This window comes from Protomyctophum bolini, assembly GCF_963924005.1.
Source record: "Protomyctophum bolini genome assembly, chromosome: 21".
NCBI classification, from domain to species: Eukaryota; Metazoa; Chordata; class Actinopteri; order Myctophiformes; family Myctophidae; genus Protomyctophum; species Protomyctophum bolini.
In genome coordinates this window covers 8,622,337-8,647,684 of record NC_137882.1, presented here as the reverse complement: position 1 = coordinate 8,647,684, position 25,348 = coordinate 8,622,337, and the positions used below count along the sequence as shown (strand labels likewise).

Below are 25,348 nucleotides of genomic sequence, written 5' to 3'. Positions count from 1 at the left end.
AAATAAACAAAGTTATTAAGGATGATTCTTAATGAATAAATATCATAAATAATTACCCTGGGCCGGGGGTCCCGACTCTCAGTTTAGGATCTCACCAGACCAGACAGAATCATAAATAATGTCAACCCGACAATATCCCAAACACGGTAAAATAACACGGATTGGCAATTCTGTATACACTGCTAGTGAAAGCCACGCCTCCGTCACGGTCAAAGACGGTAGTAGTGTAATATGTATGGATTTTGGGGTTTTCTAGTCGTGTATGTACGGAATTGGCCATCCGTGTTATTTCACAGTGTTTGGGTGAGATCGGGCTGGGGATGCAGATATACTGTGCCAACAGCTGGGATTAATTGAACATCTATTCAGTGAAATTAATATTGTCATAATAATAATGGAACAGATCAAAAGTGTGTGTGTGTGTGTGTGTGTGTGTGTGTGTGTGTGTGTGTGTGTGTGTGTGTGTGTGTGTGTGTGTGCGCGCGCACACGTGTGAGGATGAAATGAAAGACGATGCTTTTGAATTGCATCATTTGTGCATCATTTCACTGCTGAGACAGACAGGTACATAGCTTGGGTTCTGGCGAGGGAATGGCCTCCTTGTGTACCGTTCCATCTGGCACTTATCCCCCAGTAATTGGACGTCTGAAAAAAGGAGACTATATTTAGTCCAAAATGATTTCCTGTGACACTTAATCCAGTGTGCTGTATCTGATGCATTTGTTTGGCAATATGTTTGTTAGTCATATCTAGAGTTGAGAGACAATAAGAAGGTATAGAGGATATGCGCATGCATAAAGTGAGTGGAAAATCAAGTGGCTAAGTGAGTTTAACGTCATTTAATACAATCAGATAGGACTTTTTGCCAACTCTTTGGGGTCCCACTTACAATATCCTCATGGTGGTCCAGTACACGATACACTTAAATGCAAACATCTGGCCTAGTTGTTTACCTCTTTTTTTAATGTGTAGGAAAGACTTATCGACGAGGAGTGAGTGATAAATAAATACTTTTTACATTCGGAGTTATGCAGCTGCTTCAGTGTTTGAGAAGAAGACATGCAGTACATTCAAGCCAGATCTTTGTTGCGCTTCTATTCATGCTGGCGACTAAACATGAACAATCAGTTTCTTGGACGGCAGCTAACTACAGCTGTTAGTGTCACATATTGTTTAGTTCGAGAGCACATCAGTTTGTGTGTGTGTGTGTGTGTGTGTGTGTGTGTGTGTGTGTTTCCCCCGTTAACTGTAGCTTTATCTTGCTGTAGTACTTGCCCTAGCCTCGACCTCCTACAGGCATATGCATAGGCTCAATTTATGTAACTTATATAGCACATTATGTGGATGGACATAACACTCTATAGTGTATACAATTATAATTCCATTAGATAGATCTTCCACTGTTCTTAAGCTTACGTATGATTCATGGTGACTATTTTTATGTACTTGTGCTCTGGATTAAGATTGTAAATTGCTTACTATACATACAGTAGATGTGTGAGTATGTGGAGGACGTGTAAAACCGATAGATAAATGCTTGAACCGTCACAGCCCTGAACAACATGGGCTGACTTGCTGTGGGTCTGCTGTTGCGTAACTCCAGCTGAAGAGTCAGATCTCCTTCATTATGTCTCTGGGAGCTCTCTGTGGGTTAATTCCCGCTGCGCCTGTCACAGCCTTCATTTCGCAGAGTGCTTGAGCAATGAGCAGCGGCAGGCGATCCCACGCTGCCTATACGACATACAGTACACGGCTAAAGGCAGGAAAGTGGAAGGGTGAATCCAGCCTACAGGCACATATCTCTGTGTCAGGGTTCGTTGCGGCCATGGCAGGGATTAGTGGTTCGAACATGTATGAAATGAAATCTCTGCAAACCCTGTTTTGAGGCTTTGAAATGCATGATCGGGTGATGAAACAAATGTCAGTTACATAACGTATATATATGCTATATATATATATATAATACACACACACAAGGATAAATATGGCTGTAGAGACATAAGGGAAAGCTGCTGGAACTAACAGTAGCACATGGGGCTACCATTTTATCCCAGGTCTCAGCTGTGTGTGTGTGTGTTGGGGGGCCTAAATGTGAACCTATTTATTTTGATCATACTGTAGGGCCTACTGTTATGGTTGCAGTGACCGAACCGCCTCGCACGTAACCCACCACGGGACCATCAAAGTAAACACACATGGACTGGACTGTCAGGCTGTGCTCAGCTGACACCACAGCACTAGCTCTGTGTGTGTGTGTGTGTGTGTGTGTGTGTGTGTGTGTGTGTGCGCACATTACGCAATCAAGTGCATGTGGCAAAGCAGATGCTATTCACTGTATAAATATTATTTTAAGACGACCATAACAGTCTCTCTAGGTGGGATTTCCCCCCTGTTTTGCAGACAGTAAATAATCTCTTCTCATTTAGGGCACAGAGTTCAAAACAAAAGGTTTCTATCATGTGGGATCTCACTGAGTGAACAATATTGTCACAGGAGTTGAGTGCGAACTCCTATAGCTTGAGAATGGGAAGTTTTAACCTCTGCTGCTCCTGTGCTCCAAATGAGAAGTTTGTGTGTGTGTGTGTGTGCATAAACTGCTCTTAATTTCAGCTGCGTACGACAGATCAATTGGATCTCTTACGGTGTGTTATATAAGCCTCAACAGCTGGACCAACGTTTGATTCATAAACCCCACACAACCCAAAAACAAGTGTGAAGAGAGAACAAGACTGTAGTCTTGTTGGCCCCTTTGGCATTTCAGTTTAGCCTGAGCTAAGTTCCTTGCTATGATGTCAAGTTACATTTATCAGTTACTCCCGCTCTCTATATTCTTGAGGTCAGAGAGAGAGAGAGAGAGAGAGAGACAAAATTGTGTTGTCGCCTATAGTATAAATGTATCTCCAGTTCTCCACAACGTTTAACCAGATCCTGTTTTCCATCTGAATTATTAAAGGTCCCCACATGGTCTGCTGCGCTCACATTCACCTCAATGTCCCGCAGCTACTGTACACACGTTACCTGCATGGCTGGCCAGCCAGGTAAACTTCTACTGGAGCACAGCTTGGGTCACCCAATCACTGTCAATCTCCCGTTGCCGTGAGAAAGGTCACCCCAGAACACAGCCTTCGAGGCTGAATGTCCTCACATTAACCCATGCGACCTTTATTCGCCATGAAGGGAGGAACCACATACAAAGTTAAACTGAGAGATGATGTCCCGTTATTTTTAAACTTGGCACGTAGGCGCATGTGCATGCCTGCATATAGGCCATAGAGCCTTTATGAGCATGCTTTAATACGTTACTGTAAGGGAGGCCCACCTCAAAAATCTCCGGCTAAGCCAGGCATCATATTCCCTGCCTGGCGTGTTTCCCATGCTGTGGGTCATGGGGTGATTATCTCTTCCTGTCAGGAATGTGGAGAATTTCCGGAGTTTTCCCCTCTCTTCCGTCCTCCTTAAGCCAGATTTATACTTTGTTGTGTGACGTGTCGCCTACCGAAAATAGCAGGAGTCGCGGAGGCGACATGTTTTGAGATCGTAGATCAGCGATTATTTTTTAATACGCTGCGACTACACTGTCATACGACGGAGCATATAGGCATTGGTGGTTGTTACTGAACATATGACATTTCCATAACGAGCACTCCATGAAGAGAAGAAATGGGCTACTGAATTGATTGCCATGTGTATTCAGTCACTGAATAGAGAGCACCTGCACAGAGGGGGATAAGGTTTTGGTCTACTGTCTCTCTCTCTCCCCCTCTAGGGAGCTATTGTTGGGAACAGCCACCAGTGCGTCACCCTTTTACCCAGATTTTATAATGGGGTGTGTACTGTGTAGTTGGACCATTCAACCACAGATTGTCGCCTACCCCTGCCTTGCAGTCTGGGTAACCTCAGAGAACACTGCTGTGATTCTGGACGGGAACCCCTTTTGGTGTTTTAACTAAGCATTATGTTATACTTTAGCTATTGAAAAATCTTAAAAATGCGGCACAAATCTTTGAATATATATATTCTTTCAGACGGAACTTTTATTTCGACGTCAGGCCTAAATGGGTTGACTTACTTGACCCCGATTGTTGTTGTTGTTGTTGGTGCGTGAGAGTCAAGCCATCTGGAGTCTACTCGTTCAAATCCAGAGCAGTAATAACCCATTCTGACCTGAGATCAGATTCATACGAGGTTTCCACGGGACACACACTGGTCTGATTAACCCATTCTGACCTGAGATCAGATTCTAAAAATGTCAGTCGTTCTTCGAATTTTTCAAAAATAGCAGACCTACAAGCTCGTATCGCGCCACTCGGTGGCGCGATATGAGCTTGTAGATCTGCTATTTTTCAATAGGTAAAGCATAACATGATGCTAACACCAAAATGGGTGCCCGGTCAGAATGGGTTAATATCTGCCAGGCTGTGAAGGCGGGAGGCGATTTGCCGACGATTGTTTTTCTCCCTGTTGTATGCGTGTCTCTGTTTACTGTATGTGTATGTGTCAAATTATACGGGTGGGGGATGGGCTATTTTGCTAAACATGCGAAATATCATGAACGCATCGACTCCAAATTTGAAGCACACCTTGAGAGGCCTCTAAACAATGCATAGCCAAAAGTGACATCACTTTGACCCATAATAATATATATTATTTATTATTATTACTTTGACCCATAGGAGCACCAAAAACACTACAAATGTGAAGATGCTATTATGTTGCTATTACTCCCCGCAGCTTCCACGGATCCTGACAGGTGTTGTAAAACCCACAACTCACACAGCCCTGCCTATAGGCAATCGATATGTGCTCGACTGAGCACCCCTTTCGAGTATATATCAGATGAGCGCTCTGGATTGTACTAAGCATGCAGCTTATCTCGGCTCCCTCCTTGTGGTGTTAATGACAAATGTTGCTCTATAACCTTTTAGCCTTTTCCTAGAAAGGTGTTGTGTTCGGGACTGTAATACAAGCTGACTTCAGTCAATGAAGACTAAAGAAAGACTTTATGTAATTGTTGTGATTTTGGTGACCACCTATAAGGTCTCTAGAAGTCTCCATCTAAAGTTTAGATGGATCCTCATCCTCCCCCCTTGGTTTAGATTCTAAACCAAGGGGGGGAGGATCCATCGAGTCGCAGGCGCGGAGAACATATGCCAACACATATCTTCTGAAGTTTATTATATCATATTGCACATACAGTCAGTGACAGTCCCTCCGATACAGTAATGGACAATCATCATGTCATGGTTATCAGTAAGTTCTGCAGATAAATGTTGTGTCTCCGAGTCAGGCATGCTGAGGTCTTAAAATCATAACAGTAATGTCTGAGCCTGCATTGTAGTGTATTTGTTTATTAGCTCAGACTCGTGTCCGAGTGCACAAGACGTGCGTGCATGCAACCGTGCGTGTGTGTGTGCACTCGCTCTGCACACTCGGTCTAGCTATGTTGTTTGTGCCAAAGGGAGAGAGCTGTGTTTGTGCAGGGTGGACCTGGAGGGGGTGGAGTCAGCTCCAGACGCAAGTATAGGCCATTCTGACCTGAGATCAGATTAAAAAAATGTCTTCTACATCCTGACAGTTTTCTGAAAAAGCTATGTTTCTATGTCAGTCGTTCTTTGATTTTTCAAAAATAGCAGACCTACAAGCTCTTAGCGCGCCACTCGGTGGCGCGCTATGAGCTTGTAGATCTGCTATTTTTCAATGGCTAAAGCATGACGTAATGCTAACACCAAAAGGGGTTCCCGCCCAAAATGGGATAGGCTGTCTCACCACGCCAACTCTCCCCACCCATTCTATGCCCTTGTCTCACCCTCTATCTTTCTCTCCCTCTTCCTCTCTCCAACCTGTTTTTTTCCTTCTTCTTCAGGGTGGAGCATGGTTGATTAGACCAGGGTGGGAAAATGTAGACACAAAAGTCAAAATGGAGGAGCCTTTATTATGTGGAAGGCTTGAAACCAGGCAGAGAGCGGATTTACATCACTCTAACTGAAACTGTCCCATTTTAGAGTCACTCAGTGGACTGTACTGTCTTTAACCCATTCTGACCTGAGATCAGATTCAGTCAGTCGTTCTTCGATATTTCAAAAATAGCAGACCTACAAGCTCGTAGCTGAGCTTGTAGATCTGCTATTTTTCAATAGCTAAAGCACAACATAAACATAAACATAAACACCAAAATGGGTTAAAGGACATATTTGGCTACGGTACTCTGTGTGTCTGTGCATGTGCGACTGTGCGTGTGTGTGTGTGTAGTGTGTACGTGCTATTGACCTTGCTCTCACGGGGTTAATGCATTCTGTATGACTGTGTTTCTTTGGTCTAATCAGATGCATTCCTGTTTGCTTCTCCGGCTGCTTGAACCATCAGTGAACGATTAAAAAACCAATAATCTACATAATTTATAGTTGCAGTGGGCATTCTGTATGCATTCTGGCATGCTGTCAGTCAGACTTTCCATGAAGTGCATCTTGGCCACAATCTTCAGGGATGCCCCAAGCAGTGAGCTGGGTCTACCAACTCATGGGAGAGTCCACTGTCCCACGCATCAATCTGATGACTCTAAAAACAACCTCAGCATGCATGGCTAAGCAGGCCTGCTTTGTCACATGACTGTGTGTGACACATAAGACATAAGGAGATGGCAGCGACTGAGAATGTTTTGACATATTTTCTCAAGCGCAAAAGACAAAATAACAAATAAAACCCCAAACACTTTTCCATAAAATTTGGTACATTTATGCACGGTCTTGGACTTGGCACAGTCTTAAAAGGATATTTCACTTTCCATGGCCATGACAGTATTGACAACCTTTTTCAAAGTGTAAATTTGTGCCCTGGACTATTTGGACGAGTTTTTGACATTTTCTTGGTACCGAGTCAGACGACCCTTGCTTCCACTGGGTGTTGTTTTCGTAGGAGACGATTTCATTCTGCAATGGTGGGTCGATCCAAAGATTTCCCCTCCATTTACTCCTGTTACGATCTTTAGCTGTGTTTTTCTCTGAATCGTTTAACCATCTGTGCCTGGATTGGCAATTTGGACCTCCAATTAAAAAGCTTTGATGCCCCGCGGTTAGCATATTAGCGCTTCTAGGAGCACCGAAGGAGCTCCAGAGTGGCTCAAAGATGGGTGATTGGAATTCTGTGCCAGCACCTCATGTTTCCATGGTGTTTATATTTTCTCAAGCGCAAAAGAAATAACAAAATATAGCTGCGACCGTCTCTGCAGCCCCGTTTGCAACTAGTTGAGAGCTTGTAGATCTGTCTGTTTTTGCAGCGCTGGTGTCAGGGTTCGTTCACGGTGTCAATAACAAAATACCCTAGATTACAGGCGGAGATAATAGCTAACACCACCAACAGCATGTTGTTAGCCTAGCTTGTTGTTTAAATGGTGCATTTATATAGCGCCTTTATCCAAGGCGCTTTACATAGATTACATTCACCCATTCACACGCACATTCATACACTGATGGCAGCGGAAACCATGCAAGGCACCAACCAGCACATCAGGAGCAATTAGGGGTTCAGTGTCTTGCTCAAGGACACTTCGACAGCCTGGGTTCGAACTGACAACCTGCCGGTTACCATCCAGCCACTCTACCCCTGAGCCACCGCCACCGCCGTTGTTGCTAATGATTTGTCACTCAGTCTTTTCCTTTTCTCTCATTTTTTTCCCCCCGACTTCACGGGTCACACGTTGGGTTGTGATGAGACACGAGACAGCAGTGTGCATTCTGGTGTGACTGTGGATTATAAGACTGCATGGGTCCGGACTCGGGAGAGTAAACAACATGTAGGCTACAGTACATTAGGCTCTCTCCGTCCCTCAGCCAGAGTGAGAGAGGCGGCGCGCTTCCCCCCCGATGCTGACGGGACTCTAGGAGCATACCATTATAACGAACGAGAGGAGGGGGTTTCCACTTTCCACCCGGCCGCTTTTAGGCCTTTGCTGGCCCAAATTGATTTGCATTTTGCTCACACTTACATTATTTTGCTGTAGGTTAATATTATTTTCCAAAAGAAAAATCGCCTAATAAAAGTAATCTGCGATTGGACTCGTAAAATCACGAGACACCAACGAGACATCTTCGTCCCTTAATAAAACCCCAAAAACGTTCCATCAAATTTGGTCAATTTATGCACAGTTTTGGACTTTCTTGGTCTTAACGGGTATTTCACTTAAAAAAATGTTTGGGGCACCCCAGACAGTTTGCTTCATTCAGTATTAACGCCTAGTGCGCCAGCATTTATGAATAACTGATATAATTCATGCCAGCATTTTCCCCCGTTCAACTCTTATTTTAAAGAACCAAAAACCCAGACCGGATGTTATGATCTTATGCTAGTGTGTGTGACTATGGATGATCACTTCCTGTGAGTAGCATTACGACTTGATCAATCAAAAGCACTATAAAAGACCAATTGCTGCACATCTACGGCATTGGCGTTAAGCGTAACATTTATGAATTGACGTAGATCAACGCCAATGGCGCCTGAAGTCTTTTCTGTCGCACATTGTGATCATCAAACATGTGGAGCCCAGTTCACTCTGGCCCCTTTTCCTCTAAAATAACTTTGGTTCTATAGAACAGGTTCTGTTCTAGATTCTTGGAACCTGCTTTCATGGAACCGGCGGCCATGTTTTGGTTCCCCTTCCAAACCAACTTTTAGGGTTCTGAACCAATTCATTTCCAGTGGAAAGCTGGGGGCCTCTGACTGTGTCTCCTTTGTCAGTGAAAATAGGCCATGGGCTTTAGAGGCTGTGAGAGGGCGACCAGGATGATGTAACTACAGACCTACGGTACATGTGTGATTATGGTAGGCCCTGTTGTTTTCTCTCTGACAGAGTCTGACTCTGCAGCACTGAGGCGGATGCTAATCGCCCGCTTGCCACACATTTGTGATTTCATATTTGCGTTATCATGATCCTCGTATCCCGCGTATAGTCCATGTAAATCAGGTCGATCTACAGTCCACAGGTGATGAACACACAGAGGGACGATGGCAACCGTAAGATGTTTTTCTAGTCATTAGGTCTTGCAGTTCTCTCGGGATGCTAGGTTCCTTCTGTCATGGATGGAAGAATGCAGTCTTGATTACAGGCGGTGTCCCTTTCCCATGCATCCTGGCATCCCCCTAGACAAGTAGACATTGGTGTTGCAAAGCAGAGGCGATCATAACTCAAGTGTCTTTTTATCCTATACATACTCTCTCTCCTGCACTCTCTCCCCATGTCTCTCTCTATCTTGGACTGACTGTCCTCATTGGTTGTGAGAGGAGAACCGTTGACGTTAATTAACTAGGCTACCATCCCAGAGGGCACTACGAGTGGAGGCTATTTTTGTCCCCGTGCATGCTTCCATAAAGCATGAATGTATTGTATCGTACATGTCTTGCGTCTTCTGTCATAATAAATAATGTGAAGCACTAGCTGGGGTCTCTGTGACTCACTCGTTGCCTCGTTCTTCGGATGATTCTTTTAGGCTTTGTTGTTGGCCTCTGGTGTTATGTGCACTCGCTATGTGAACCTGGCAGGTGGAAATAAAAGGCAAATTACTTCTAAAGCGCACTATAAGTGCTGATCCAGGGTCTTTTATAAAACAGTGATTCCGATTAGAAGTGGGGCATGTAATGACCTATTCTCTCTCTCTCTCCATCTCTCTCCCCCTTTCCTTATCTGGCTGTTGTCTCTTCTATTAGTCTCCCAGTCCAACAGCAGCCTAAAGAAACACCGGAGTCGGAGCATCTTCAGCCCTTTCTTCTGCTGCTTCCGCAACTACAATGAATACCATGTGGAGCCTCCGTCCCCTAACAACAAGAGCCTCTCACTGCCCCCGCCTCCTCCCGAGGAGAACGGCAGCCCGCCGAAGGTACAGCTCTTTTTTTGTTTGTTTTTCATGGTTGAGCAGCATAAAATGTATTAACCACACAGAATGGACTGAGAGTACAGAAACTAGATATAACAAAACAACTACAGTATAATATTGCTGCTGTCCTGCAGAAACCTCTTAACCCCCTATAACCTTTTGTGTTTTTATTTATTTGTTTTCATAAATGTAATGCCTAACTTGAATCATACTACAGACAGCGTCACATAAAAGTCTCAAAAGTACCAGATTCACAAGCTGAACACCATTTAAAAAAAATGTAATCCTGAAAAGTAACAGTTTTGAACATAATATTATGAGGTTTCTCAGCCGACAGGGATGATCTGTGGAACTCTGTATCTTGTGTTTTATGACTGCAGAAGAAGTCCCAGTTCTACCTGAAGGAGCAGGCTAAGTATGAGCCGTATTTTTGTGTGGCCTCGATAAAGCAGAAAGCTTGTAAATGTTTGCCTCCTCCTGCAGAGGGCTGGGCCTTGGAGTGAGGCGCTGTGCAGTCTCACTGCGTTCCCTCCACAAATCTTTCCAGCTGCTCCAAACCCGTTGAACCTAGAGGTTGTTTACCATCCACTGCTTGAAAATACGGGCACGCTTCCCACAGCGCATTCTTCGATATCCGCCTACACACACACACACACGCTCACACACACGCTCACGCAAAAACACATGCTCACACACGCACTCACACGCACATGTAACCACCACACAAAATACACACACACACTAACGCCACATTGAGGACAAAAATAATGAAAGAACACAGGGACATGCATGTGCACACACACACACACACACACACACGCACACATGCACGCGCAGTTGGGAAGTACTTGCTCACACAAGTTTGCAGAGGTCTTCTTAACTACACCATGTACCCATGAAAGCACACACAGTCACGCACGCACGCACCCCAAACACACGTGCACACCTCTGTGTATCCGGTCCTCTTAATCCTCATAAAGTAGGCCTTGTGTGTGTCTGGGGTGATGGATTGCCTGGTACCCCCACCCCCCTCCCTCCTCACACACACACTCTGACCAGTGTAGTGAGTATGTGTTAAGTGAACATTCTGCCCACGGAAAAGACGCCAGGCCCCCCAGTCCCCCTCCACAAACACGGCGTTCCGCTGCCAAGGCAGGTACGCTAGGACTATAAATGGAGCGAGATCATATCACCTTTCCACTCGTGTGTACCTGTAAATGGCTCTCGTTTGGGGTTGGAATGTGTGGGGCCTCTTTACGGGTACTCCACATGACCCGCTCCGGACCCCTTCTTAACAAACCAGTTTAAAGGGCTGCCAGCAACCCTCGGTTCTTTTATTAGCGATTAATCTATCTAGTACTTTTTCGATTCATCGAATGATTGAGAAGCACTATTTTTATTTTATTTGTTTATCGATTGACCATTTAAGCAATCATTTATACTTTGTCGCACAATGGTGTTATGCAGAATCAGAATAAACTTTAACAGCGGGCAGCCAGACGAATTTGCCAAAAAGTGTATTATTTGGAAGTGCGTTATTTGACATTCCCCAAAATAATAATAGCAATATGGAATTGTTTACTAATCAATTGTCTTGATAACATATCTATTATCGATTACATCAATTAACTGCTGCAGTCCTATAAACTTGGTTCCCGTTAATTCTGAATGAACCTGGCGAACCTCGGGAAGAAGAAACAGCCTTGTTCTAATGCTAGCCGGCTGATGTTTTTCTGTTCTTGGCGGGCTCGCCCTCCGCCTGCCATCCCTCCCCACAGATGCTTTCTGGAGCGCTGGCCAGCAGTATTTGTTACTATGGTAGCTCTGTTTGTGTTCTGACTTTCTATCACTCTGGTATTATATGTCTCGTTCTTTCTCTCCCATTTCTCCACCACAACCCCAGGGTTTTTTTATTTTTTTATCTGTGCTGTTTTCCCTCTCTTTTCTCTTTCTGTTCCTCAGTTGTCCTCTCTCTGCTTTTTTCTTATTCCCTTTTTTTCTCTCCAGTGGTGGAAAAGAATACTCACGTTGTTTACATAAGTGAAAGTATGTCAGTACTACTATGTCAGTCGATTTTTCTAAAATAGCAGACCTACAAGCTCGTAGCTACTGTATGAGCTTGTAGATCTGCTATTTTTCAATAGCTAAAGCATAACATAGTGCTAACACCAAAAGGGGTTCCCGCCCAAAATGGGTTAAAGTACCAAAAGTATAAAGTACTCTTTTTGCAGAATGTTCCATTTCACAAGTTGTCAAATGTATTATGTATAAAAACCTTTTGAAAATAGACTATCTTTATTTTGGAAAGTACATTTACTCAAGTACTGTACTTTCTACTGTACAATTCTGAGGTATTTGTATACTTTACTAGAGTATTTCCAATTTCCAGTACTTTTACTTCTACTCCACTACATCTCAGAGGCAAATATTGTACTTTTACTCCACTACATTTATTTGAAAACCTTAGTTACTAGTTACTTTGTACATTTGATTATTATCATGACAAAACATACATTAACCACTCCCTCATGTAGATGTTGTAGATGAGCCATTTTCAAAGTACTGCATAATGAGTACTTTTACTTTTAGTACTACTTGAAACGATGCAAGTTGGAAATACATGCCCCACCCAGTTATGTGTGGTTGTGGTGTGTGTCCCTTGTATGCCCATATATGGAGTTATTTGTTAGGCATGCCCAAATATGGAGTCTATGCAGATCTCAGAACAACTATTGTGATGTCAGAAGACTCAAGGCTCATTCATAGTCTGGATTTTCGGTGGTGAGGTGACCACCGGAGCGGTGGTGAGCTGACCACCGGAGCTGAAATAACGTGGAGCGGTGGTGAGTAAAAACAGAGAGAAGGGCTGGAGCGGTGGCGGTGGCGGTTGGTTTTCATGTTGTAGTTCGGTGGTCACCTCACCACCGAAAATCCAGACTATGTATGAGCCTTTCAAAACAGGCCAGCTCCATATATGGAGATATAGGGCCAATAGGGGTGAACGGTTCTCGAGTTACGTGGATTACTTGTGTAAGTACAGACGTACACACAGAGATTTATAGTTAGATAGATAGATAGATAGAAGATAGATTTTGATGGCAATACTTTATACATTTACTCAATTAAAATTTTAATTTTGGACTTTTACTTGTAATGGAGTAGTCCTAAATTTTACTTACTAAATTAGATACTTTTACTTAACCCATTCTGAACGGGAACCAATTTTGGTGTTTAGCATCATGTTATGCTTTAGCTATTGAAAAATCGAAGAACGAGGTCAGAATGGGTTAATCAGACCAGTGTGTGTCCAGTGAAAACCTTTTATGAATCTGATCTCAGGTCAGAATGGGTCAAGTAAAACAATTGAGTACGTTTTCTACCGATGCTATTTTCAAATGGTATAAGTAACTAGTTTTAATTTATTCATATAATTGTAGTGTCGTAAAAGTACAATATTTGTCTGGAAATACTCCAGTAAAGTAAAAAATAAAATAAACTCAAAATTTTACTTAAGTACACTACAGTACAATAAGTGTAATTGTACTGCTTAGTTACTTTACACCACCTCTGTGTTGTTGATGCTTATTCCGTTTTCTTTCATTCTCTCCCTTCTCTCTCTCTCTCTCTCTCTCTCTCTCTCTCTCTCTCTCTCTCCATCTTTACCCATCTGTCTATACGTCTCTTTTTTATTTCCTCTAGTGTGACCAGGTGCAGGTCGTCTCCATCCCCAGTGTATGTATATATTTTTTTCATTTTATTCTTTCTTTGTCGTTTTTCCCTCATTGAACCTCCGCCTCCTCTTACCTGTAGTCGCTGTCCTATCAGGGGTGCTTCTCATTTGCTGCGTGGCATGCATGTGTTGATCTCGAATACAGCTCGCCTGCTTAGCCTCAATAACATTCCGCACAGACCTTGGAGTATATATGAATAGAGAGTAGAGACGGCACCCGAGTTCTCCTCCCATCCACTTGCATTAAGTTGCTCTAAAGTGCATGAGGCGATTTCACTCCTACTTCCGAGTATGGAACAGAGTGCATTCTGGGATGGATTGGGCCCAAACACATGAACGCGCTGACGTTGACTATCATTGCACGCGTTCACGTATGAAACGGCGTTCACGTGTCATCGTGAACGCGCACAATGATAGTCAACGGACCAGCGCGTTCATGTGGGCCCACGCTACAATACCACATTCGGCCACTATGTCCATTTCACCTCAGTGTTTCCTCCGGGTGCCGTCTCTATTCATATATTAATCTAAGGCACAGACGCACATCCTCACCGTAACATTTCGCACATCCTCCTCGATCTGATAGCAGCAAGACGTTTCTCCTGACTTGACTTTGTAGGTTACTGCCTACGCCTGCTTTATGTTTCCAATGATGATGCTTATTTTATGTTCCATTGTTCAATGGTGTTGCTCACAGAAAATAGCCTTTTAGCACATTTGTGAACTTGTAGATTCTGCATGTTTTTGGCAAGCGACGTCATCACATGACAAATTGACAAGGCTTAAGTCTTGACCTTGACCATGACCTTCTTTTCCCACTGTAGCAGAAAATAATAACCCAATGCCTTCTTTAGTCATTTTCTCATACAGGCCGTACTGATTGAATTCTGTTTTTCCATCAGAGACGTTTGGAACAGCAGTTTTGAACAAATTGATGGCTGAGAGAGAGAGAGAGAGAGAGAGAGAGAGTGAGAGAGAGAGAGAGTGAGTGTGTGTGTGTGTGTGTGTGTGTGTGTGTGTGTGTGTGTGTGTGTGTGTATATCATTTCATTTTGGTAATGTTTTCATTGATCCTTTGTGATTGTAATTCAGTGTTTTTTGTGGAGTATTATTTTGTCAGATCTTAGACCAGAAAAGAGGATCTATTTGCAGAGAGCGTCCTTAGAGATACAGTGCTATACATTGACTTATTTGGGAGGTATCGCATATCCTGCGGATTTAGTGTAATTCAGGATATTCACACTCGCAGCGTTCCATGTCGTGGCCAAGTAATGAACTGCATTACCCAACAGGCACCTCATTTCCCTGGCAGGAAGCCCCTGTGGGGACAAGGTCTGCTCCTTGTTCTCAAGGACCTTGAGAGGTGAATCTAAATGATTCCGGCTGCCATTTAGACGAGTCCCTCCCTGCTCTAATGCACTGCTACCGACGACACCACCGCGTCAACTCGGCAGCCAAACAAGACATCACTTTACGACCATTTAAGACCGCCAGGCCGATTTCTATAAATGCCTTCTAAATCAGTAGTTCTCACACTTTGAAGATTTCTCAAAAAAACTTTCCAAAATGGTACTTTGTTCACACTTAAATCTGTGTTAACCCATTTTGTGTGGGAACCCATTTTGGTGTTAGCATTATGTTATGCTTTAGCTATTGAAAAATAGCAGATCTACAAGCTCATAGCGTGCCACAGAGTGGCGCCATACGAGCTTGTAGGTCTGCTATTTTTGAAAGATCGACATAGAAACATAGCTTTTTCAGAAAACTGTCAGGATGTAGAAGACATTTTTTTTAATCTGATCTCAGGTCAAAATGGGTTAAATCTGTGTTAACCTGGGACACAAATACTGAAGCAAACCAAGTACGTATGCAAAGTCTTGTCTACTAGTGTGTCTCTTGACATTCGGACGGCATTGAAGGAACACATCGCTTACGTCAGCGTAAGCACTTTGACACGATGTCACATGAGAGATGTTCAGCGCAACACTTGTCACTGCAGTCACTGTGTGACTAAGTGTAAACATTTTGAAATAGTGTCCCCCTGCCTGTGGCACGTTGGGGGCCATTTGTCTCGGTGTGCAGTTCGCTAGTGAAAATGTCAAGGTCCCGGTCAGTGGCTTGTCTTTGCCTGACCTGCACGTATAAAAGCCCCATTCATCAGGCCGTTATGGGATGCCTTTCAGTGTTCCCTGTTCCCAGGGAATTCTTCTCATGCTACATCAGCGATAAGACATGATAAACACGATCAGCCTTGAGAACACACGCACGCACGCACGCACACACACACTTACACAAACATTTTTCTCCTGAAAAACCGATAGGAGAATCATAGATTGCGTCATAAGAACTGTGTTCCAGAAATGAACCTAATCAGTCGGGCGATTGTATTCATATGGATATGAAGCATCAATTGACGGTGAAAAAGTACTAATTTTTCTACAGGGTAAGAAAATATATATATTTTTCTCCACAGACATTATCAAATGTAATTCAATATCATGAAAGGCACAGAGTCACATACCTGTCGAAATTGCCTGGGTGGTTTGTTTATTTTTGGAACACATTTCGTAAATGATGCCAACAAAGATTTATCCAAGGGATTTGCAAGAGAGAGAAAAATAACGCCGTCACCCAGGGGTAGAGGGAATGACGTCAGCCAGGACTTGGGCACTCTATGGCTGGCATGCAAAATTGGTTATTATGTCAAATCTTTTTGCTTCTCAGATGCCTCTGTATTATGTTAGTGCTTCAGAAGTTCTAAGGGTTTGTTTTTACTCTCCTCATAGTTAAATGAACACTCCAGATTTGACCTTTTTTTCAGCAAATTAGATTTTTTGAGTTTTATTTTATTTAAATTTTTAATTTAAACATTCTGAAATGTTTTAGTGTTGGTCTAGTTTTAGTCGACTAAATCTTCAGTTGATTTTGACGACAAAAATGTATATGGGCAGGCCTTGATGGCGTCTTAATGCCTGATTTTACACTAGGTTGCATCCTCGTGTTGCCGAAAGCTTGTAGATATGCTACACCCGAGCACATTCAAACTCGTCTTTTAGTGTGTGTGTGTGTGTGTGTGTGTGTGTGTGTGTGTGTGTGTGTGTGTGTGTGTGTGTGTGTGTGTGTGTGTGTGTGTGTGTGTGTGTGTGCGCTCCCTCCCCCTATCGCTGTGCCATCTGCCCTCTACCTGTCTCCCTCCACCCACAGGCTTGCTTGGCAGAGCCAAGACGTAGCCTGACATGATCACTTAGCAGAAAGTACTTAGTAGAAAGTGCAGATTGTCCCATTTCTAGTTTTCAAATGTATTAAAAATATTTTCAAATGGCCAAAATATATGCAGGGATGAAGTGGTTAATGTTGTAATAATAATAAGCAAAATCTACGAAGTAACTAGTAACTACATTTTCAAATAATTGTAGTGGAGTAAAAATACAATATTTGCTTCTGAAATGTAGTGGAGTAGAAGTAAAAGTAATGAAAATTGGAAATACTCCAGTAGTTAAGTAAATGTACTTAGTTACTTTGCACCACTGCAAATGGCTCGCAGGGAGACGTGAACGCGACAACAAGGCAATACTGAGCGTACCATACCGACCGCCACCCACCGTGGATTAAAGTTCTCAGTCGTGCCCCCGACTCATTTTGCTCGTTCGGATTCCATAGAGAACAACATGTCTTTCTCTTCTTGTCAAACTCGTGGCTTTCTGTAGTCTAAAAAGGATGATTTATACGTGGTTGCTCACGGGTGTCACTATGTTACTATGGGGGGGACTCCTTTCATGCTGTTTTACAAATCTCAGATTGGGACTAGATTATTATTATTATTGTTGTTGTTATTATGTCATCATTATTATTTAATCCATGAACCTAACACTGTCCTTTGCAATAAATTAACCAGCAGATGGAGAGTTTGTATCTCTTGCCACGTTAAACAACTGAAGGCGTGAGTCAGCATCACACTGCATCATAATCGCGATTTTGAGAGCGTCCATAGAAAGCCCAGAAATATGCTAATGATATGGGTTCACTTCACTTCACTATGCTAAAGTATTTCTTAAGTGGCATCCACTATGGCCCCCTAGAGGCAGAGACTTTCTACTGCAGCCAGGAGCAGCCAAACAACCGCTCTTCACTGCTTGGAGAAGTCACACTCACTCTCTATGCACAGCGGTGTCTTGTGCGTGTGCGTGTGTTTTACAGCCTACTCGCTCTAACGACCTTGTGTGTGTGTGTGTGTGTGTGTGTGTGTGTGTGTGTGTTCTTTCTCTCTCCTTCTCTGCAGCCTCCTGCCAAGGCCCTGCTGCCAGAGGTCAGTATATCAGACTATGGCAAGAACTGTGTGGTGATCGACTTGGATGAGACCCTGGTGCACAGCTCCTTCAAGGTACGCGCACGCACACACACATGTTGCACGCACACACGTCACACGCACACATGACTATGTACTTCATCCCAACTTGACCACTTTCAACCTGGTGCCCCTGTTTTTGGGCATGTGATTCATTATATGCAAATACATTCAAAAGATTTCCTGACATTTCCAAAAATATCAAAACGTTAAAACAACTGTGAAAAGATCAGATCTACCAGCTCATGTGCTGGAGACTATTTCTGAGAAATGTTGAAAGTGTGAGAACTGCTGATTTAGAAGGCATTTGTAGAATCGGCCTCAGTTCTTATAAGTGTACGACCCACTTGGTCGATTATTTCTTCCCTTCAATAATAGTATTATATTTTCTGTCTTTTTTTTCCCTTGATTAGTCACCCCCCCCCTTTTTATCTCAGTTATAGTTTATCTATTTTCACAATTCTAATAGTTTTCTTTAAATGATGATAAAGAGGAACCGTTTTGGACATACGGTTACGAAATGTTAATTAATGTGTTGCTTGCTTCTCTGTTCTGAAAAAAATTAAGGAAAACAGAATGGCATGCACAATCGCTTAATTTAGACACACCCATCTCTCATGCGCGTGCACACACACATACACACACACACACACACACACACACACACACACACACACACACACACACACACACGCACAGCTCGCTGGACGGATTTCTATTCTGAAATGAATTACAGATTTGTATGATTCTCTTATTATTATACAATGCAATTGTATGATTATAACATGTGGCAGTCATCCTCAAAATTAATGGTTTAAATGGTGTTGCAGTTATTGGGATAATTGAAAGACAACACAGACAGACAGACAGACAGACAGGCAGGCAGGTATGCCTCAGTGTTTGCACGTATCATGCATGGATAACAAACTCTGATGCTGTGTACACCCCCAATATTTACCATACAACCCCCCCCCCCCTCCTCTCTCTGCATCCCTCTGTCACATATCTGGGTACATTGGACAAGAATAGAAGTGGTTGTTTGTTTGGTCTCGAAATAGTCTAGTAATCCCAGATAAAAGGTGTAGCCAGTAGCCCCATCTGTCTCTCTCCATCTCCCTCCCTTGGCTGATTCAAGCAGAGTCACGCGACGGCACCGCAGATGCGATATTGCGATTGCGCTGCGAGCTTGTTGTAGGCCAGCTATTTTCGGCATGCAACGCCATCGTGCCCCGAAGTATGAATCTGGTTTGTCTGTGGACAGGTGTCTTAAAGTTATTCTCTGTGACTGGCCCGGACCACTGGCCTAGCGAAGGCTCCAGTGTAGCCTGACGGCGCGCTGCTGCTTCGAGTCCCAATCCTGGCGGCCTTTGCTGCGTGTCACTCCTCATCTCTCTCTCCCCGTTTCCTGTCTAACGAATGTACTAACGATAAAGGAATAAAAAGCCCCAAAAGAAATCTTTAAAAAATGTGTATATTCTTTGTAGCCGTCTGTTTCCTTCACCTGCAGACAGCAGCAGCTGCTTATTATGGCAGTTTCTGGTGGGATACCGTTTGAGAACTTCGAAGAGAGCAGAACATGACGAAACCACTGGCTTGGAATAAGCACCCATATGCATTTGTGGGCATCACGTGCTACAGTAGCAAGTCTGGTGATCGATGGTGCTGGCCACAAGATTCAGATTGTCTGTCTCTTGTGTGTCCAAGCAAGTCCACATATCCCGTCTGTCTCATGTGATCAGTCCAGTGTGTCCACTGTAGGGGACATTTTAGAGGGACAGACAGCTGAGACAGGTGTCCTATAATATGCTATTGAGCTCTATATCTTCTAATTACAGGTTTATGCCCAAAGGCAGAAGCTAGCTTTGTCTTCCATATGTACTTCCATGTGTTTTGGAAAGTAGGGTTTATATTCTAAACAAGGCTTATATTACTCCTTATTCAGTAAAACACTGACATGTAGGCCTTTTCTTGGGAAGAGCCAGATAATACATCTAATTATTATGGATTAGTTCAGTGTAGCCGACATTATTAATATAATTGCATTAGCCTTGGAGGCTGGGAACAGACGCAATTGTCCAGCATTCTGATTTGGCTTAGTTGTATACTGTATTCTCCATGACAACATCACCATGTGCAATACATTTGTATACAAAAGCAGAGAAAGAGGCATTTTTTTCTTTTGCACATGGCGAAAGCTGCAGTGCAATTTGTGCTTTCGAGCCATAATGGAGAAAAAGTACTGCTTTCTCCACATCATTCTTCTTTCATCTTCTTTGCTACCTCCTCCATTCATCTCATAATTATCCTCGCTGCCTCTCTTGCCACCCCCCCCCCCCCATCTTCTTTTCAAACATGACATGAGTTAGGCTATCGTTGCAGCTGTCTTGTTCCAAGCTTCTCTTTGGTGCTTTACTTACGTTTGTATTTGTATTTTTTTTATATTTTAATTCCACTACAATTCAAAGGCAGATATTGTACTTGTTTTAAGTTGTACCATACCATGAAGGGAAAGTACATCATGAATGCAAAATTGCAAATATTATGAAAACAGCAGATGTGCAAGCTCACAACGTGTCGCATCGATTACTTTTGGATTTCAACTCAAAATGTCAATGCTGCTACAGCTACAGTATGTATGCATTGATATTAAAAAGAATATGTACTTTGTAATGTGTACTTTTTTTAAGGGTATATAGAAAGTAGGCTGACGGGAAATGGGGAGAGAGATGGGGGGGTGACATGCAGTAAAGGCCGAGTTGAACCCGCGGCACACTGCCAGACTGGATTACCAGCCAAGGTCTCGACCGCTGAGCCATGGCCCAGGCCATACCGAAGTGCTTTTAAAGTACCCAAGTACAGTTTTCATGGCTATTCTCTAACCAGCCGCTTTTCAAGCAGCTGGTAAAAACTAGACAAAAATGTTCGAGAGGGAGTAATGGAGAAAAGATCCAGTAGAACTGAAAGACAAGTCATTTTAGGTTTGGTTGCACACTCCGGAAATAGCTGATGTACAAGTGCCATGGATTTGAGTGCGTTGTGTTCACTTATTTATTCTTTACCGGTGGAACGTTGTGTTGTTTTGAAGGTTGTTTTTCCTTGTGTCTTCCTCTACCTGCAGCCCATCAGCAATGCAGACTTCATAGTTCCAGTGGAGATCGATGGAACCGTCCACCAGGTACTGTACTGTATTGACACAGGATGCGGGAGAGTGTTTGTTGTTTGTGGTGGTGGCAGCACACTCATGGGGTGGGTGTGGTGTGTGGGTGGGAATGTATGTGCGCAGTATGAGTTTTTTGTGTGAAGAGAGGCAGATTAATTAACCCATTCTGACCTGAGATCAGATTCTAAAAATGTCTTCTACATCCTGACAGTTTTCTGAAAAAGCTATGTTTCTAATTCTACGTTCTTCGATTTTTCAAAAATAGCTCGTAGCGCGCCACTCGGTGGCCCAACATGGGTTAAAGGCTATGCTGACTGTGACGTGGCTGGAAAAACAGGTGCTGGAGGGTAGAGTGCAGATGCTTAATAATCTTGTGGGCGTGCTTGACGTGTGGGTGTTTGTGTGTGTGAAATTGTGTGTGTTTTTTTTTGCTGGGCGTTGGGTATCAGCAATTCTCTAATGACATTACCCAGAAATCAGTCACTGCATTCATAATTTGTAGCCCTCCCACATGTAGCAGTGTATATATCGGCCGGGAGAGCATTAATGGGAAACGATCAAGATGTGTGTTCATTAAAAACACGGCTCCCTCAAAGGCCACGGTTTAATCTTTCTCTCTCTTTCATCTGGTAGTCAAGAAGCAGCCGTAGGAATACCTTTGAGACGCGTCATAAAAGTTTCATTGAATCTAACTTTCTGTTTGATTTTGCTTTTGCTAATAACTGTGAAGATGGACATGTGGCTCTGTGATGTCAGCAAATAAACAAATCTCAGAATCTGCTATTTGCATTAAAGTTGCTGTTAACGAGAGAGACAGACAGACAGACAGACAGTGTGTTCCTGATGCCAGGTTTTGCACAATAAAGAAGGAGTATTCCCCGTCTTGCTTAATGGTTGATTCTGTGTGCGGCTACAGCATCGGCATCCATTCAGAAGCTGTAACGTGGTTCAAGTAATCCAGGATAGGCTTACTGTGTCTGTTTTGGCCTGTTCTTGGTTACTTGCACTGGGGGGCAGCAACTAATCACAGAGACGGAAGAAGATGGACGCACACACAGCAAAATCAACAGCAAATATAGTAAATCATTTGTATTGCTCTACTGTACCTACCTCACTATGTAACTGTTTTACTCGTTTTCTGTTTCGGACTTATTTAGTTGTTTCTGTGTTTTATATCTTATGTGTTTTAATTGTTGATTGTGTGTGTGTGCATGTGTGCGTGCGCGTGTAATCTCGACAGCATTGCAAATTTAGGTCTTTTCGAGAACAAAATAAAGGTTTCGGTCAATTGAAAAGTGGTTTTGTGTAAATAAAAAGAGAGTTGGAAATTGTCCGGAAAAGGTGTTTTTCCCCTTTCTTGTAACGTGTGTGTGGTGTTTCAGGTGTATGTGCTGAAGAGTTGTAACGTGCGTGCTGTTTCAGGTGTATGTGCTGAAGCGGCCCTACGTGGACGAGTTCCTCCAGAAGATGGGGGAGCTGTTTGAATGTGTTCTCTTCACAGCAAGCTTAGCCAAGGTAGGTTCCACTTCCTCTGGGACGGACGTACGGTAAAAACACACAGTGGATGTCACAATAAAGGCATTGTATCTCATTAAGAACTGAGGCCGATTCTATAAATGCCTTCTGGTTCTCAAACGTTTTCGCGCCATGGACCCCCAAAATGATATGTATTTGGCCGCAGACCCCCCCTTCTGAAAATATTTTGTGCCAGGGAGCTTGTATATCTGCTATCCCATCACTGTTCTAAATCTTAAACGTTTCTGAAAACATGTTGCTATATGTCTATAGCAAAATTATAATAATGTGACATGCGTTGGGCTGTGACCAATAAAACTAAATAACAAATGAGAAAAAATGTAGTTTCTCTTTTGAGTGTACAGATGGAACCATATTATGGTCCCTTACAGGTCCATTTGGTATCTGTTGTATAGCCTACTCTCAGAGTTATGGGGGTCCTTGAAATGAAAAAGGTTTGAGAATCACTGATATACAGTAGTTGATACGTTATTTGTACACATTTCAAAAGTATCTTGAAACCCGGGCATCCTATTTCTGGGGGAACATTCCCCCAAAATACCAGATCTACAAGCTCACAGTCACCACCCATCAATGGGATTTGTTGTAGAGGGGGAAAAAAGACAAAGCCAGAGCCAACTCCGGTCAACTCCGGACAGTCCCAATGCACCATTGTACGACACATTGGTATTAATAGATATGGAAAGTGGTTAAGCAAGTCGTTCCTATAAACATTGTACCAAAGAACTACACAGGTACTTTTTGCTGTGGTTTGGACGTTTTCTGTCAGACATCGAGTATACCTTATCTATCATCGAAACATACGTATCTATCTGACGCTGTACATCGGGTGAACTTGTGTATTGCAGTATGCCGATCCCGTGGCGGACCTGCTGGATCAGTGGGGGGTTTTCCGGGCCCGGCTCTTCAGGGAGTCCTGTGTGTTCCACCGGGGGAACTACGTCAAAGACCTCAGCCGGCTGGGCCGGGAGCTCAGCAAAGTCATCATCGTTGACAACTCGCCTGCCTCGTACATCTTCCACCCTGAGAACGCTGTGAGTCTGGCTTTCTGTGGAGCCTTAACCATGGTTTTCAACCCCATATGGTTGAGCGGGGTCCCTCAGGGCTCTCCGCTAGTGTAGTTTCAGTTTTCTGTTATTGTGGGGAAAGCTTTGGCTGAGAATAGACGATCGACGCTGTGAGCTTGCCGATCTGCTGTTTTCCGCTGAAGCTTTCCCCACAGTACGGATACATGGGTTTAAGTGGTTAATAAAAAGTCTTAAATTAAAAATAAGGCCTTAAGAACACTTGAAAAGTCTTACATTCATGCTTCAGCGGCCTTAAGAAATGCCACAGAGAGGTAAAATAAGATGTAGGTCTTGCTTGTAATATTTATGCTTTAGTTTAAATTATTAACCACTTAGTTCAAATCCATTAACGTCAGCTTTGTTACTTTTGTGAATTTAACAAAAAGGTAGGAGCGCACACCATAGTCGGGACGTGCTGAGATAAACTTGAACAGAAAGGAGGAGAGGTCGCACAACAAGTCACGATGCAGAATACTTTATTATAAGATGACCAACATTTCGTCAGCAAATGCCTTCTTCAGGGTATATCCTTCTTCAGGGTATAACCTGAAGAAGGTGTGTGACCTCTCCTCCTTTCTGTTCATTTTTGTGAATTTAACATTTCTACACTACATCTCAAGCTGAGCTTGTTGATTAGGCTATTTTCGACTAATGATACTGTCGCTGTCCAATTTACAACAAAGTCTATATCTAGGGTGTTAAATGGTTAAAGTCATCTTTCTCTTTCTTTCCCTATTTGTGTGTGTCTCTCTCTCTCTCTCTCACACACACACACACACGCACACGCACACGCACACACACACAAAACACACTGTTCCTCGAACGGAAGTATGTCAACTGTGTAGCTCTGATGCTGACAGCAATGGATTATAGAACAGGAGCATTGTTTTAGTAACGGGGTCAAGGCTAGCAGCAGTGTTTTCTGTGCTGTGTTCGTATTTTTCTTTTCATTGGGGAGGGGGGGGGGGGAATGTCACTCAGGTCATTGAAGCGCTTCCTTATCATCATTATTCGTGTGTGTGTGTGTGTGTGTGTGTGTGCGTGTGTGCATTGTGTGCGTGCGTGCGTGCGTGCGAGATTGATTAACCCGGGCGATGCCAAACTCTGCACCAACACTCCCTGGGTGCCAACAACGAACCTTTGCCCCAAATCTTCCAGAATGGCCTGTTGTAGCGCTAGCATGAGGCAGATTTTCACATTTTTACCTATAACTGCACTGATCTGTGTGAAGCGTTGCTTGCACACTCCCTAGACTAGAGGCCAAGGACAAACCTTTGACCTGCATTTTTCACATCTGCCTTTTATAGCGCCACCGGGAGGCTGACTTTTGTAAAACACATTTTACTCCAGATTATGTCCGAAAATTATTACACAGTATCTCTAGTCATGTGCGCAAGACGGTTCTGTCGATATTTCAAATGCCATCCTAATTGGCTAACATTGGCTTCCAAAGTTTGCAGGATTGGCGTCAAATCATGAACGCAGCGTGCAATTTACCAGAATGTCTTCACGCACTTTCCTACTAGGCTGAGGAATAAATCCCACCCTTTTCACATTGGCCTTTTATAGCACCACTAACAGGGTGATTTATGTTTTAATCTAAAACCTTCAAAAACGTTGAAAATAGCCAGTTCGTCATGATTTTGTG

At 43.3% G+C, this 25,348-nt stretch overlaps 1 protein-coding gene across 2 annotated transcripts in view; it reads left to right on the top strand.

Moving 5' to 3' along the window:
* ctdspla (CTD (carboxy-terminal domain, RNA polymerase II, polypeptide A) small phosphatase-like a) overlaps positions 1-25,348 on the top strand; it is a 35,617-nt gene that overhangs the window by 7,692 nt on the left and 2,577 nt on the right. Inside the window, exons 2-7 of one of the 2 annotated variants that reach the window (XM_080793378.1) lie at positions 9,697-9,866; positions 13,563-13,595; positions 17,872-17,973; positions 21,056-21,112; positions 22,520-22,612; positions 23,482-23,667. In XM_080793378.1, coding sequence (XP_080649504.1) covers positions 9,697-9,866; positions 13,563-13,595; positions 17,872-17,973; positions 21,056-21,112; positions 22,520-22,612; positions 23,482-23,667 — 641 coding nt within the window. The remainder of the gene's footprint in view (positions 1-9,696; positions 9,867-13,562; positions 13,596-17,871; positions 17,974-21,055; positions 21,113-22,519; positions 22,613-23,481; positions 23,668-25,348) is intronic. The other variant, XM_080793379.1, reaches the window with a different exon arrangement.